Genomic DNA, 15,669 nt, shown 5'->3' with positions numbered 1-15,669 from the left:
CAGCCTGAAGTCTGGAACGCATAGACATCACCAGACGCTGGGTTTCATCCCTGGTGATGCTCTGCCAGGCCTCTACTGCAAATGTCTTCAGTTCCTGCTTGTTCTTGGGGCATTTTCCCTTCAGTTTTGTCTTCATCAAGTGAAATGCATGCTCAATCGGATTCAGGTCAGGGGATTGACTTGGCCATTGCATAACATTCCACTTTTTAGCCTTAAAAAACTCTTTGGTTGCTTTTGCAGTATGCTTGGGGTCATTGTCCATCTGCACTGTGAAGCGCCGTGCAATGAGTTCTGAAGCATTTGACTGAATATGAGCATATAATATTGCCCAAAACACTTCAGAATTCATTCTGCTGCTTTTGTCAGCAGTCACATCATCAATAAATACAAGGGAACCAGTTCCATTGGCAGCTATACATACCCACGCCATGACACTACCACCACCATGCTTCACTGATGAGGTGGTATGTTTTGGATCATGAGCAGTTCCTTTCCTTCTCTATACTCTTCTCTTCCCATCACTCTGGTACAAGTTGATCTTTGTCTCATCTGGCCATAGGATGTTGTTCCAGAACTGTAATGGCTTTTTTAGATGTTGTTTGCCAAACTCTAATCTGGTCTTCCTGTTTTTGAGGCTCACCAATGGTTTGCATCTTGTGGTAAACCCTCTATATTCACTCTTGTGAAGTCTTCTCTTGATTGTTGACTTTGACACATATACACCTACCTCCTGGAGTGTTCTTGATTTGGCCAACTGTTGTGAAGGGGTTTTTCTTCACCAGGGAAATAATTCTTCTGTCATCCACCACAGTTGTTTTCCGTGGTCTTCCGGGGTTGCTGAGCTTTCCGGTGCGTTCTTTTTTTAAGACTGTTCCAAACAGTTGATTTGGCCACACCTAATGTTTTTGCTATTTCTCTGATGGGTTTGTTTTTTCAGCCTAATGATGGCTTGCTTCACTGATAGTGACAGCTCTTTGGATCTCATATTGAGCGTCGACAGCAACTGATTCCAAATGCAAATGTCACACCTAGAATCAACTCCAGACCTTTTACCTGCTTAATTGATTATGAAATAATATATAGAGGGTTTACCACAAGATGTAAACAATTGGTGAGCCTCAAAAACAGGAAGACCAGATTAGAGTTTGCCTAACAACATCTAAAAAAGCCATTACAGTTCTGGAACAACATCCTATGGCCAGATGAGACAAAGATCAACTTGTACCAGAGTGATGGGAAGAGAAGAGTATAGAGAAGGAAAGGAACTGCTCATGATCCAAAACATACCACCTCATCAGTGAAGCATGGTGGTGGTAGTGTCATGGCATGGGCATGTATGGCTGCCAATGGAACTGGTTCCCTTGTATTTATTGATGATGTGACTGCTGACAAAAGCAGCAGAATGAATTCTGAAGTGTTTTGGGCAATATTATATGCTCATATTCAGTCAAATGCTTCAGAACTCATTGCACGGCGCTTCACAGTGCAGATGGACAACGACTCGAAGCATACTGCAAAAGCAACCAAAGAGTTTAAGGCTAAAAAGTGGAATGTTATGCAATGGCCAAGTCAGTCCCCTGACCTGAATCCGAATTGAGCATGCATTTCACTTGATGAAGACAAAACTGAAGGGAAAATGCCCCAAGAACAAGCAGGAATTGAAGACATTTGCAGTAGAGGCCTGGCAGAGCATCACCAGGGATGAAACCCAGCGTCTGGTGATGTCTATGCGTTCCAGACTTCAGGCTATAATTGCCTGTAAAGGATTTGCAACAAAGTATTAAAAAGTGAAAGTTAGATTAAGGATTGTTTAGTTTGTCCCATTACTTTTGGCCCCTTAAAAAGTGGGAGGCACATATAGAAACCGTTGTAATTCCTACACCGTTCACCTGATTTGGATGTAATTACCCTCAAATTAAATCTGAAAGTCTGCAGGTAAAGCACATCTTGTTTGTTTCATTTCAAAGCCATTGTGGTGGTGAATAGAGGCCAAAATATGAAAATTCTGTCAATGTTCCTGACTGTACATGGGAATTATAAGGCCTACCGGCTTGATCTGTATTATCTACAAAACGTGCATAGTTTGGTAAAAACTTTATTTATTCTTGGCACCTAACACAATAGGGTTTTTAATATGAATGTCATTTGTGTTTTTTTTTTTATAATTTACCCTTTAAATCAGAAAAAGGAATTGAACATAGGTGTCGCTGAATCCCATTGTGTAAATTGCAGATAGAACTTCATTTTGTATTGTATTAGTGATTCAGTCTGTGAGAAAATTACACTTTCGAACACGTTGGGCCTGTGATCACTGATTAAAATCCAGGCTCAGGTCCTTAGAGATCAGGTCCTCCTCTACATTCTCCAGTGCCCACTTGTGTTCTGTGATCTCCATGGCTTCCCATTCCGCCTGAAGAGGACATAGGTCGGTTAAGATATATCAAATGGAACTGAGAGAGAGCACAGGCCCCCATTATATACTCACTTTAAAAGCTTTATTCGTGTCAGGAGGAACAGCCATAGCAGCTCCTGTCATTTGATCCTGCATTATTTGGCTCTGATCGGCAGCTGTAAAAGTCATATCCATGGAAACAGCTCAGCCTTAATATTAGATCTAAGCATCACTTTAAAATCAGCTATCATAGGTTAAAGCCCATCCCAGAAGAACAGATACTTGGTATTCAGTAGGTTCCCCCTTATACTGAGCACACACCACTGGCTATTGGTTCTCTATAGTTAACACCAGGCCTCAGGGTCTTACCATGCTCCCACTGGGATAGGGTTTTAACTTACGACACTCCAGCCAAAATGGACTTGGTAGTAATTAATGTTTTAGTAAACCCCCCTCCTCCTTCCCTTTTGCCTACTCACCATTGTCCTGTCCCAAAATGAGGGTATACATACTACGTAGTCCGAACACATTGAGAAAATACCAGGATGCGGAGCTGACCCTAGAAGCAGATCACAGGTCAGAGCCATTGCAGAACCATGCTGGATAGATAGCAAGCAGAAAATGTTCTCACCAGGACGCATCCAGAGAGACCAGCTCGATCCCGCGCTGTAACATGGGCTTAAATCGCAGAGTCAAGGGAAACGGAACCTTGGCTAGAAAGAAAAGGAGCAACACCGTTACCAACGCGGAGATCACTCAGGAGGACTCCACGCGAAAAACACTTACTTGTAAGGAAACCAGAAAAGGCCCAGTTGATCCAGCCCCCAATGATGATCATAGGCAGGACATTGGTGAGGTTGCCCTTCATCATTTCGGTGACCATGGTTGGGTCTGCGGGTAGAGGAATGAATGCATTAATATCTCATCTTTAAAGGGCCTGTAACACAACGGCACTCGGGATGTGTATGCGTGATTGACGATCAAAAGTTCATCAACTTTATTATTATTATCAGTTTCTTATATAGCGCAGCATATTCCGTTGCGCTTTACAATTGGAAACATTAATACATGATGGTAAAGCAACATGATTAAAGTTGTAAAGCCGACACTTATAATTCTACAGATAGCACAGGGAACATGTCGGCATGCCGAGTTATACATCACAATCTGAATACATTCCGTATACTCTTACACCAATCTCTATTGCCATTTTCAAATAATATGAACTCTTGTTGCTTTAAACTTTGCCTAATAGCATTCACATTTCTTAGACCAACCGGAGGGAGGCTGAGATCTGATGTCCGGAATACAGGCACTAACCTATAGCAGCTTAGAGAGCATTTAAAGAGCAGGTAGATGAGCTCCGATAGATACTTCCATTTCTTCATTATTTTTTAAAAATCATCCCACAAACCCCTAATATGTGGGGACCCTCACCACAAAAGCACCATTTGTAAGTAGGCTACAAGGAAAGGTATTAGGATGACTGAGCGCGAAGTACTATTGTTAGTTCATTCCTATTGATCTATGTTAAAAATAGTAAATAAAATAATTAAAAAAAAAAAAAAAAATTTTTTTTTTATTTTTTTCCAAAAATAAAATAAAGTAATAAAAACAGTATGCGCCAGCAAGATAAGCAGAGAGGGGGAAGAGGGTATTAGGATAGGTAAAAAGAGAGACTCCAATGTTTCAAACTCTTTTAAAAACAATGTTAGAGCAGGAGGTGAAATGATATTCAATGTCCAGATGATTAGGAGAGATGGAGATATTTTAGCTCCTGTCCCTGACTGCCCCTACATGAGGGTTACTCTGGGACTCTTGCAGCATGCGATCCTCTCAAGGAAAGTTTTTTGTTGCACCCACAACCTTTCTGCCACCTCAGTCCCCAGATGTTTAACCCCCAAATCTGATTATGTATACTGCAGTCACCTTTAGTACTGGAACCAACAACCACTGGACAGGATTCTGAAATTTAGGTCAACTTTCCAACCAAACACTTGTGAAATAAATCGTTTGGGAACGGCAGATGGATAATTACCAGTCAGTGGATTCTTTTGTACCACTTTCCTTTTGGTTTTCTTAAAGAACCCCGTCTCTGCATCATTGAAATAGAACTTCCGCATGAGGAAAGACTGGGGGTGAAATAGAGAAGGTAGTTATATAGAGGCGGGTCCCGCACCCTACGGTGTGTAAACGGTTATTAAACCACAACAGCGCAGTCGGCTTCAAAAATACTAGGCCGACATATTAGATACAATAAAACTATATAGCAGATATCCACATCGCATGGGTAATAAAAGTCGAGAATAAATTTTAATGTTTTACAGTAAAAAAAAGGACTTGTTTGTGGGATAGTCATTGATAATACGATTATGTATAAATGTGGACAGCCGCTGCAATCCTGTCTCTTAACAGAGCGACAGTAATTTTGTTGGGTGATCAAATTAAGACAGGAGCCGACTTGCTCAGTGCTTGGGTCTATTGGTTTAGACGGAAAGTGACGTTAATGAACATTGTCACCTGGAAAGCATAGGGCCTGGGATCCACTGCTGCTAATTACATACAGTACAAAGCATTTGATGATCGTAAAAACGTAAAGGAGATAACTGTATACGGTATCGGAATGGCCAATTCTACTGTTACTGGCATTTTACTCAAGTCGAGGTCGTGTTCTGTTTGCGTCCCGGTATTTAATGAAAGGTAAACGGATCGTAGATGTCTAGAGTATACTCCAAATCTAGTAATAACCATGTCAGTCATGTATGTATTTAACATGTGTGTTCACTCTCGTTAAGTACTAACAACGCCAGTGGGTAACCGGCCTTCGTGCCGATCAGGTTTCCTGCCATTGCCCATCAAGCATTTGTATATCTAGGTTTTACCAAACAAGGAACAGTCTTGTCACTGTCGGATGTACCACGGGAAATGTTCTTCCTGGAATTATTCACACGAATATTCCATTTACACACACACACACACACACACACACACAAGTAGAAGCCACGATGTCCATACAGACCTGCCGCGGAATGTATTTTCCATTTTCCCTGAGAATCCGGCTTCGGATAAGCACCTGACTGAGAGATGAAGGAGGGCCACATTAGCGGAGAGGGTCTCACCGAACAGCAGACATCAGGATGGATAGTAGATAGAAGAGTTATACTTGCTGGAGTCTGGTGTGAGGACAGCAGGGGTAGATTGGAGCTGGGAGAACCCACACGCCATTAAGGGAAGGAGTGATAAGGGCCACACATGGAGTGAAGTTGGCAGCAACAGATCAGAGACATCATACAATGGGGAGGCCCGACAGCTCAACGAACCCACATAGGGCTCAATTCAATTGAACTCGAATTAAATAGGGCTGGGAGGGAGGTCCCGGATCTATTCAATTCAGCACACTGTTAGGTCGGAGAATGCCCGTTCCTCCGCCTTAAACAGGGTGTTTAGTTGCGAGAACGGACATTCTCCAACCAAACTGCCTGGCGCGATGCTGTTTCCGCGGCGCTAAGGGCAGAAGACAGCATCATGCCTGTACTTTTGTCAGATTACTGCTCGCACTCCTGGTGGGGTGCGAGTAGAAATCCTTAACAGCGTGCTGCTTTGAATAGCTCCGGGAACTCCCTCCCGATGCTTTTTACTTAGTGTTCAATTGAATCGAGCCCACAGCCTCTGGGGAAGGGATTAGTTTTCTCGGATCACATATAGCTGGGACAGGGATCAGATAAAATTCAGGGGGTACATATAGCTAGGAAAGGAGAGGCAGATAATATGAGATATGGTAAGAACTTACCCTTGTTATCTCTATTTCTACGAAGTCCATAGGGTTCCACAGGATACCTTGGGGTATAGGTGTGACGTCAGTCGCAGGGCACCAAAGAGTTAAGCTTTCAGCCTCCCAGGATGCACTAGGTCCCCCTCCTATACCCCGCCCCCGGGCCAAGGCACCTCAGTTAGTTACCAAGCCATAGGCCGGAGGAGGAGAAGAAAGAGAGAGAACAAAGATCTGGACACATACAAGAATCACATTCTCACCAGAGGGAGACGGAAAACCGGTGACCAGAGCAAAGCCCATCTGCAGCACAGGTGCGACAGGGCGGGAGTCCTGTGGAACCCTATGGACTTCGTAGAAATAGAGATAACAAGGGTAAGTTCTTACCATATCTCATATTTTCTACTTCAGGGTCCATAGGGTATCCACAGGATACCTTGGGGATGTCCCAAAGCAGTATCCTTTAAGGGTGGGGACGCTCCTGTGCAGAAAGGAGAATCCGCCGCCCGAAGGAAGCATCCTGAGAGGCGAAGGTGTCAAACCTGTAATACCTCACGAAGGTATGGACAGAAGACCACGTAGCAGCCTTGCAGATCTGAACTGCCGAGGCACCACGTCGAGCTGCCCACGAAGGACCCACAGACCTAGTGGAATGAGCCTTCAGAGAAGGAGGGACCGGTAGGCCTTCATGAAGATAAGCTTCAGAAATAGCCATACGGATCCAGGCTGCCAAAGTTTGCTTTGAAGCAGGCCAACCCTTTTTACAGAAGCCATAGAGGACAACAAAGCGTCCGACTTCCTAAACAAAGAAGTGCGGTCAACATAAGTCCTTAAGGCCCGCACAACATCCAAAGAGGCCTCACCCACGGAAAGACCCGGTGAGTTAAAGGCCGGAACAACTATTTCCTCGTTAACATGAAACTGGGAAACAACTTTGGGAAGAAACTCGGGCCGAGTGCGGAGCACTGCCCTGTTCCCATGAAAAACCAAGAAAGGGGGTCTACAAGAAAGAGCCCCTAACTCAGAAACATGTCTGGCTGAAGCAACGGCCAGAAGGAAAACAGTCTTAGCTGTTAGCCATTTAATATCCACTGAGTCCAGTGGTTCAAACGGCGGTCCTTGGAGAGCCCTCAGGACCACAGCCAAATCCCAAGGCGCCACAGGTGGAACAAAGGGCGGCTGAATACGGAGAACACCTTGCATAAAGGTGCGCACATCCGGGATTGTAGCAATCCTACGGTGAAACCAGACAGATAGGGCCGAAACCTGTACCTTCAAAGAAGCAAGGCGAAGCCCATGATCTAGTCCCGCTTGCAGGAAGGCGAGAATCTGAGACAGACGAAACTCCCGCGGTGCATAACCTCTCGGTCGACACCACTGGAAGAACGTATGCCACACGCGATGGTATATCCTCGCGGAAGACGGTTTCCGAGCTCGTAACATGGTACGCACCACAGAGCTGGAAAACCCCCAGGACCTCAGCATGGCCGTCTCAACAGCCACGCCGCCAAAGACAGCCGAGTCAGGTCCGGGTGAAGACAAGGACCCTGAGACAGAAGGTCCGGTCGTAGCGGCAACCGCAGAGGACTGTCCACGGACAGACCCTGAAGGTCTGAGAACCAGTGCCGTCTGGGCCACGCGGGAGCTATCAACAGGAGCGTCCCTCCTTCCTGTTTGAATTTCCGGATTACCCGTGGAAGAAGGGAGACCGGAGGGAACAGGTATGCGAACCTGAACGTCCACCGGACGGACAGAGCATCCACCAGAGACACCCCTTAGTCTCTTGTGCGAGACCCGTACACCGGCAACTTGTTGTTGTGCCGGGACGCCATGAGGTCGATTTCTGGAAGACCCCACCTGTCCACCAGTAGTTGAAAAACGTCCGGGTGCAGGGACCATTCCCCTGGATGAACGTCCTGGCGACTTAGAAAGTCCGCCTCCCAATTTAGCACTCCCGGGATGAAGACCGCTGATATGGCCGGAAGATTGCGCTCCGCCCAAACCAGGATCCGAGAGACCTCTACGAGAGCCGCCCGACTGCGAGTTCCTCCTTGCCTGTTTATGTAGGCCACGGTGGTAGAATTGTCCGACTGGACCTGCACCGGGTGACCCTGGAGAAACCGCTGTGCCTGCAGGAGAGCATTGAAGACCGCACGGAGTTCCAAATATTTATTGGAAGCTCCGCTTCTGTCGGTGTCCACCTGCCCTGGAACAAGTGTGGACCCGAAACTGCTCCCCAGCCCCGAAGACTGGCGTCCGTTGTCAACAGGACCCAATTTGGAACCCAGAACGGACGTCCCTTGTTGAGGTGGGTCGTCTTTAACCACCACGCAAGGGACAGGCGAACCTCCGGGGTGAGCACAATCGTCTGGAACTTCAGAGACTGAGGCAGCCCGTTCCACTTGGACAGGATCAGGTGCTGCAGAGGTCTGGAGTGAAACTGGGCGTATTCCACCATGTCGAACACCGACACCATGGAGCCCAGTAACCTCATCGCCGAGTGTAAGGACACCCGGCGGCTGTGCAGACAACTGCGCACCCTTGACTGTAAAGCAGAGATCTTGTCCTCCGTCACGAAGATCCTTTGCTGTCCCGAGTCCAATAAGGCTCCAAGATGCAGAATCCTCCGAGACGGGATTAGAGTGGACTTCTGCCAGTTGATTAGCCAGCCGTGCCGTTGCAGCAGTGCAATGGTCAGGTCCAAGTGGTGTAACAGGAGCTCTGGAGATCCTGCCACCAATAACAGGTCGTCCAAGTACGGCAACATGCGGACTCCTTGCAGCCGCAGAGAAGCCGCCATGACCGCCATAGTGTCCTGTATGTCCAATGACACCATGTAGTCCCCAGGTTCCAGCGCCAGAATGATGGACCGTAGGGTCTCCATCCGAAACTTCGGGACCCGCAAAGACTTGTTGAGTGCTTTGAGGTTGAGAATCGGACGATATGACCCATTGGGTTTCTGTACCAAAAATAGATTTGAATAGAAACCCTGGCCCCTCTGGGAGAATGGAACAGGCACTATAACTCCAGCCTGGAGCATAGTGTGCAATACCTTCCGCAGCTCCGTAGCCTTGTTCCGGTCTGATGGTAGACCCGTGGTGAAGAATCGAGCCGGGGGTCTGTGCCGGAAGGAGAGGGCGTACCCGTGAGAGACCACCTCCAGAACCCAAGTGTCTGTCGTAGTGAACGACCAACACCGGGAGAACTGCAGCAGGCGGCCTCCCACCCTGGGATCCCCCAAGGGGAGACCCGGACCGTCAGGCCGCAGGCTTGTCATCTGGCTTGGGGGCCGGACGTCTGGTACTCCATGCCTGTTTCCGGGGCTTGACCGATTTCTTAGGGCCAGCCTGTCGAGGAAACGACTGTGGTTTGGGCCTGCCCTGGGCCCTAGATGACCGAAAGGACGATGGTCCAGAACCAGAAGGAGCAGCGGCCGACGGGAGACAAGCAGATTTGGCTGCCGCCAGCGTGGCCACAATCTTATCCAGATCCGGACCGAAGAGAACTTCTCCGGTAAACGGCAACGCTTCCAGACCTTTCTTGGATCTGCGTCCGCCTTCCAGGATCGCAGCCACAAGGTGCGACGAGCAGCTACCGCTGCTGAAGAAATTCTAGACACCAGAGTACTAATGTCTAGAGCCGCCTCGTTGATGTAGGTGGCCGAATCACGGAGATTGCCAATCAACTCCGCCTGTTCGGCCGGACAGTCGGATTCAAAAGAAGCCTCTAATGAATCCGCCCAGCGCTCCATCGCTCTGGCAACCCAGCAAATGGCCATAGCCGGCCGTGCTGCCCCCCCTGCAAGGGAATAAGCGGACTTCAGGCAGATTTCTACCTTGCGGTCCGTAGCATCCTTAAGGGAGGACATGGATGGCATCGGCAATGTGGCACTACGGACAAGACGGGTCACGTGAGAATCCACCTGTGGAGGGGATTCACACTTAGCAAAATAATTATCCGCGAACGGATAAGCCACCGCCAGGCGTCTCTGCGGCTGGTATCTTTTGCCAGGTTGTTTCCACGCCTCCTCTAAATGGTCCACCAACTGACCCGAAAGAGGAAAGACTGTGGCATCGCCCTTCACATCTTTGAAAAAGGCATACTTAGATTTAGCCGCTGGGGGAACTTCGTCCTCAATCACCAAGGCTGTGCGGACCGCCCGAATAAGTCCAGGAATATATACTTTGGACTTAGCATCAGCGTCCTTAGTATGGAAAGGTTCCTGATCGTAAGGATCCAGAATCTCCCCATCATCAGACGTCCCTTCGTCATCCTCATAAGGAGCGGACAGAGACGCCACCGGCCTTTTATGAGGCCGCATCACAGACTCCCCTTGCAACACATCCGACAAGTGCTGTACAGAACTCGTCAGGGAGTTAACCCACGCTGGCTCCTGAGAACCCGGGAGCGGGGAAATAGGGAGACTGTGGGGTACCACCAATTGTCGTGGGAACCCCTGCATGGGTGACGACACCACAGACTGCTGGGACACACCCATCGGAGTAAACGCGGGCTGCGGAGCTAACTGGCCCACTAAAGCTGTTAACGCCTGAGCGAAACAAGCCCAGGGCGGCTCCTGTACCGGTGCTGTAACCGTAATAGGCCGCGCCATGGACAAACACTGCCGGCAAAGGCCCTCCGCGCTACCCTCCCCCTCCGCTAACGGTACTTTGCACGTGGTACACTGTAGCCGGAGGGGAAAATCACTTTCAGACATGATGGCACCACGTATGTGACCTCTCTCACCAATTAAGTATTAAATAGGCGAGAGACCACCCTGCAGCACCGCACCGCAAGGGCTTTAGCAGAAAGAACAGGGACAGTAATAAAGCTGACAGTTTAGAGAAGAAAAGTTACAGGCAGCGCTAGCACAGTCACATACAATGCAGAGAAATAACAATTCCTGCACTAACAGCGCTGATCACTCAACTACACAGACACAGGGCCTGGTAGGACACAGCGCTGCATACACAGACCTGAGCCACAGCGGAGGAGAGGTATGCGGGGGGACCCAGACCACGATGCTTCCTTCCAGACTTCCAGCAGCGTTCACCATGCGTTGCAGAGAAGATGGCCGCCGAGGAGCAGAGAGAAGCTGGCCTGGGGGAGGAGCGCTGACACAGGACCAGTCAGCACAGTGCAGAGAGGGCTGTGTGCAGCGGGGGAGGCGCCGGCTGTGAGACAGGGAAGGCGCGCTCCCCTGGCATGCATTTAACCCCTGGGACGCCGCAGCGCTACCGCTCTGCTGCGGTCCGCTGTCCCAGGGGGTAGTGGAAGCGCAGGTTGGTCGCCTGGCTCCACGCTGCAGCCAGTCCCCAGGGAGCCCCCTGCCTGGGGACTTAGGACCATGTGATCAGCGGGGACCCACCGCGGGACCCCGCTGCTTACCTCTGTCCCCCTTGAATCCGGCCATGGTCCGGAGCATCTGGGGTCACCGCTAGCTGTGACCCCAGACGCCCACCAGCATCCCCGGATCAGTACCGGCGTTCTGGTACCGGCGGGGTGTAGGGAAGACAGCATGGACGTCAGGACTGACTGTCCATGCTGTTCATCCAGATGTGCAGCCACAGCTGCATGAAGAAAAAGCTTCAGGGGCTCTTCTAGCCCCCACTCCAACAGGTGCACCCGACTCCGGCCGGGCACCAAACTAAACTGAGGTGCCTTGGCCCGGGGGCGGGGTATAGGAGGGGGACCTAGTGCATCCTGGGAGGCTGAAAGCTTAACTCTTTGGTGCCCTGCGACTGACGTCACACCTATACCCCAAGGTATCCTGTGGATACCCTATGGACCCTGAAGTAGAAATAATGTCAGGATACATATGATATAATGTCGGGGTACATAGCTGGGCTAGGGAGCACATGCCACAGGGTACATATAACAGGTAAAGAGCACGTCAGAGTACATATAGATGATGGGGTAGAAGGTATATATGTAGGGGTACTTATGTCAGGGGGTACATACAGCTGGGGTAGGGAGCGCGCGTCAGGGGGGTACATACAGCTGGGGTAGGGAGCGCGCGTCAGGGGGGTACATACAGCTGGGGTAGGGAGCGCGCGTCAGGGGGGTACATACAGCTGGGGTAGGGAGCGCGCGTCAGGGGGGTACATACAGCTGGGGTAGGGAGCGCGCGTCAGGGGGGTACATACAGCTGGGGTAGGGAGCGCGCGTCAGGGGGGTACATACAGCTGGGGTAGGGAGCGCGCGTCAGGGGGGTACATACAGCTGGGGTAGGGAGCGCGCGTCAGGGGGGTACATACAGCTGGGGTAGGGAGCGCGCGTCAGGGGGGTACATACAGCTGGGGTAGGGAGCGCGCGTCAGGGGGGTACATACAGCTGGGGTAGGGAGCGCGCGTCAGGGGGGTACATACAGCTGGGGTAGGGAGCGCGCGTCAGGGGGGTACATACAGCTGGGGTAGGGAGCGCGCGTCAGGGGGGTACATACAGCTGGGGTAGGGAGCGCGCGTCAGGGGGTACATACAGCTGGGGTAGGGAGCGCGCGTCAGGGGGGTACATACAGCTGGGGTAGGGAGCGCGCGTCAGGGGGGTACATACAGCTGGGGTAGGGAGCGCGCGTCAGGGGGGTACATACAGCTGGGGTAGGGAGCGCGCGTCAGGGGGGTACATACAGCTGGGGTAGGGAGCGCGCGTCAGGGGGGTACATACAGCTGGGGTAGGGAGCGCGCGTCAGGGGGGTACATACAGCTGGGGTAGGGAGCGCGCGTCAGGGGGGTACATACAGCTGGGGTAGGGAGCGCGCGTCAGGGGGGTACATACAGCTGGGGTAGGGAGCGCGCGTCAGGGGGGTACATACAGCTGGGGTAGGGAGCGCGCGTCAGGGGGGTACATACAGCTGGGGTAGGGAGCGCGCGTCAGGGGGGTACATACAGCTGGGGTAGGGAGCGCGCGTCAGGGGGGTACATACAGCTGGGGTAGGGAGCGCGCGTCAGGGGGGTACATACAGCTGGGGTAGGGAGCGCGCGTCAGGGGGGTACATACAGCTGGGGTAGGGAGCGCGCGTCAGGGGGGTACATACAGCTGGGGTAGGGAGCGCGCGTCAGGGGGGTACATACAGCTGGGGTAGGGAGCGCGCGTCAGGGGGGTACATACAGCTGGGGTAGGGAGCGCGCGTCAGGGGGGTACATACAGCTGGGGTAGGGAGCGCGCGTCAGGGGGGTACATACAGCTGGGGTAGGGAGCGCGCGTCAGGGGGGTACATACAGCTGGGGTAGGGAGCGCGCGTCAGGGGGGTACATACAGCTGGGGTAGGGAGCGCGCGTCAGGGGGGTACATACAGCTGGGGTAGGGAGCGCGCGTCAGGGGGGTACATACAGCTGGGGTAGGGAGCGCGCGTCAGGGGGGTACATACAGCTGGGGTAGGGAGCGCGCGTCAGGGGGGTACATACAGCTGGGGTAGGGAGCGCGCGTCAGGGGGGTACATACAGCTGGGGTAGGGAGCGCGCGTCAGGGGGGTACATACAGCTGGGGTAGGGAGCGCGCGTCAGGGGGGTACATACAGCTGGGGTAGGGAGCGCGCGTCAGGGGGGTACATACAGCTGGGGTAGGGAGCGCGCGTCAGGGGGGTACATACAGCTGGGGTAGGGAGCGCGCGTCAGGGGGGTACATACAGCTGGGGTAGGGAGCGCGCGTCAGGGGGGTACATACAGCTGGGGTAGGGAGCGCGCGTCAGGGGGGTACATACAGCTGGGGTAGGGAGCGCGCGTCAGGGGGGTACATACAGCTGGGGTAGGGAGCGCGCGTCAGGGGGGTACATACAGCTGGGGTAGGGAGCGCGCGTCAGGGGGGTACATACAGCTGGGGTAGGGAGCGCGCGTCAGGGGGGTACATACAGCTGGGGTAGGGAGCGCGCGTCAGGGGGGTACATACAGCTGGGGTAGGGAGCGCGCGTCAGGGGGGTACATACAGCTGGGGTAGGGAGCGCGCGTCAGGGGGGTACATACAGCTGGGGTAGGGAGCGCGCGTCAGGGGGGTACATACAGCTGGGGTAGGGAGCGCGCGTCAGGGGGGTACATACAGCTGGGGTAGGGAGCGCGCGTCAGGGGGGTACATACAGCTGGGGTAGGGAGCGCGCGTCAGGGGGGTACATACAGCTGGGGTAGGGAGCGCGCGTCAGGGGGGTACATACAGCTGGGGTAGGGAGCGCGCGTCAGGGGGGTACATACAGCTGGGGTAGGGAGCGCGCGTCAGGGGGGTACATACAGCTGGGGTAGGGAGCGCGCGTCAGGGGGGTACATACAGCTGGGGTAGGGAGCGCGCGTCAGGGGGGTACATACAGCTGGGGTAGGGAGCGCGCGTCAGGGGGGTACATACAGCTGGGGTAGGGAGCGCGCGTCAGGGGGGTACATACAGCTGGGGTAGGGAGCGCGCGTCAGGGGGGTACATACAGCTGGGGTAGGGAGCGCGCGTCAGGGGGGTACATACAGCTGGGGTAGGGAGCGCGCGTCAGGGGGGTACATACAGCTGGGGTAGGGAGCGCGCGTCAGGGGGGTACATACAGCTGGGGTAGGGAGCGCGCGTCAGGGGGGTACATACAGCTGGGGTAGGGAGCGCGCGTCAGGGGGGTACATACAGCTGGGGTAGGGAGCGCGCGTCAGGGGGGTACATACAGCTGGGGTAGGGAGCGCGCGTCAGGGGGGTACATACAGCTGGGGTAGGGAGCGCGCGTCAGGGGGGTACATACAGCTGGGGTAGGGAGCGCGCGTCAGGGGGGTACATACAGCTGGGGTAGGGAGCGCGCGTCAGGGGGGTACATACAGCTGGGGTAGGGAGCGCGCGTCAGGGGGGTACATACAGCTGGGGTAGGGAGCGCGCGTCAGGGGGGTACATACAGCTGGGGTAGGGAGCGCGCGTCAGGGGGGTACATACAGCTGGGGTAGGGAGCGCGCGTCAGGGGGGTACATACAGCTGGGGTAGGGAGCGCGCGTCAGGGGGGTACATACAGCTGGGGTAGGGAGCGCGCGTCAGGGGGGTACATACAGCTGGGGTAGGGAGCGCGCGTCAGGGGGGTACATACAGCTGGGGTAGGGAGCGCGCGTCAGGGGGGGTACATACAGCTGGGGTAGGGAGCGCGCGTCAGGGGGGGTACATATAGCTGGGGTAGGGAGCTGGAGTAGAGGGCACATGTCGGGGGTACATATAGCTGGGGTAGGGAGCACATGTCAGGGGGGGGTACATATAGTTGGGGTAGGGAGTACATGTTATGGGGGGGTACATATAGCTGGGGTAGGGAGTACATGTCATGGGGGGGGTACATATAGCTGGGGTAGGGAGCTGGGAGCCACACCTGTCACTGAGGGGCTCCAGCTCAGCCTTCTTGTCCCCCTGGAGCAGGCGGGTGACATGATGCCGGAGGAGGCCGCTGAGGAAGGTGATGAACACGATGGGCAGCACCACCCAGAGCCGGATGCTGGAGTCCAGCAGTAACTCGGGGCTCGCCATCTTGTCGCGGCGTCAGACCGGAAGCTGAGACATGACCAGGAAGGGGGCTGCC

General features: G+C 53.1%; 1 protein-coding gene across 1 annotated transcript; it reads right to left on the bottom strand.

Moving 5' to 3' along the window:
- Window positions 1-2,079: 2,079 nt before the first annotated feature.
- On the bottom strand, window positions 2,080-15,668 carry LOC148542299 (ER membrane protein complex subunit 3-like). The gene is made up of 8 exons (XM_088470023.1): window positions 15,463-15,668; window positions 5,412-5,469; window positions 4,431-4,524; window positions 3,179-3,283; window positions 3,024-3,105; window positions 2,872-2,951; window positions 2,486-2,568; window positions 2,080-2,410 (listed from the first exon to the last, which is right to left on the bottom strand). The coding sequence occupies exons 1-8, from the start codon at window positions 15,615-15,617 to the stop codon at window positions 2,309-2,311; spliced, it is 759 nt and encodes a 252-aa protein (XP_088326149.1). The 5' UTR covers window positions 15,618-15,668; the 3' UTR covers window positions 2,080-2,308.
- Window position 15,669: the final 1 nt, after the last annotated feature.

This window comes from Taudactylus pleione, unplaced genomic scaffold (genome assembly GCF_031769625.1).
Source record: "Taudactylus pleione unplaced genomic scaffold, aTauple2 ptg000013l, whole genome shotgun sequence".
Classification (NCBI taxonomy): domain Eukaryota; kingdom Metazoa; phylum Chordata; class Amphibia; order Anura; family Myobatrachidae; genus Taudactylus; species Taudactylus pleione.
This window is presented reverse-complemented; position numbering and strand designations above follow the sequence as displayed.

Excerpts from the sequence above, each read along its gene's own strand:
- LOC148542299 (XM_088470023.1), bottom strand. The coding sequence starts at position 15,617 with ATGGCGAGCCCCGAGTTACTGCTGGACTCCAGCATCCGGCTCTGGGTG. Across the intron at positions 4,525-5,411 it reads GAAAATACATTCCGCGGCAG|TCTTTCCTCATGCGGAAGTT; the intron begins GTCTGTATGGAC and ends TTTCACCCCCAG. Across the intron at positions 3,106-3,178 it reads CTTTTCTGGTTTCCTTACAA|CCAAGGTTCCGTTTCCCTTG; the intron begins GTAAGTGTTTTT and ends TTTTCTTTCTAG.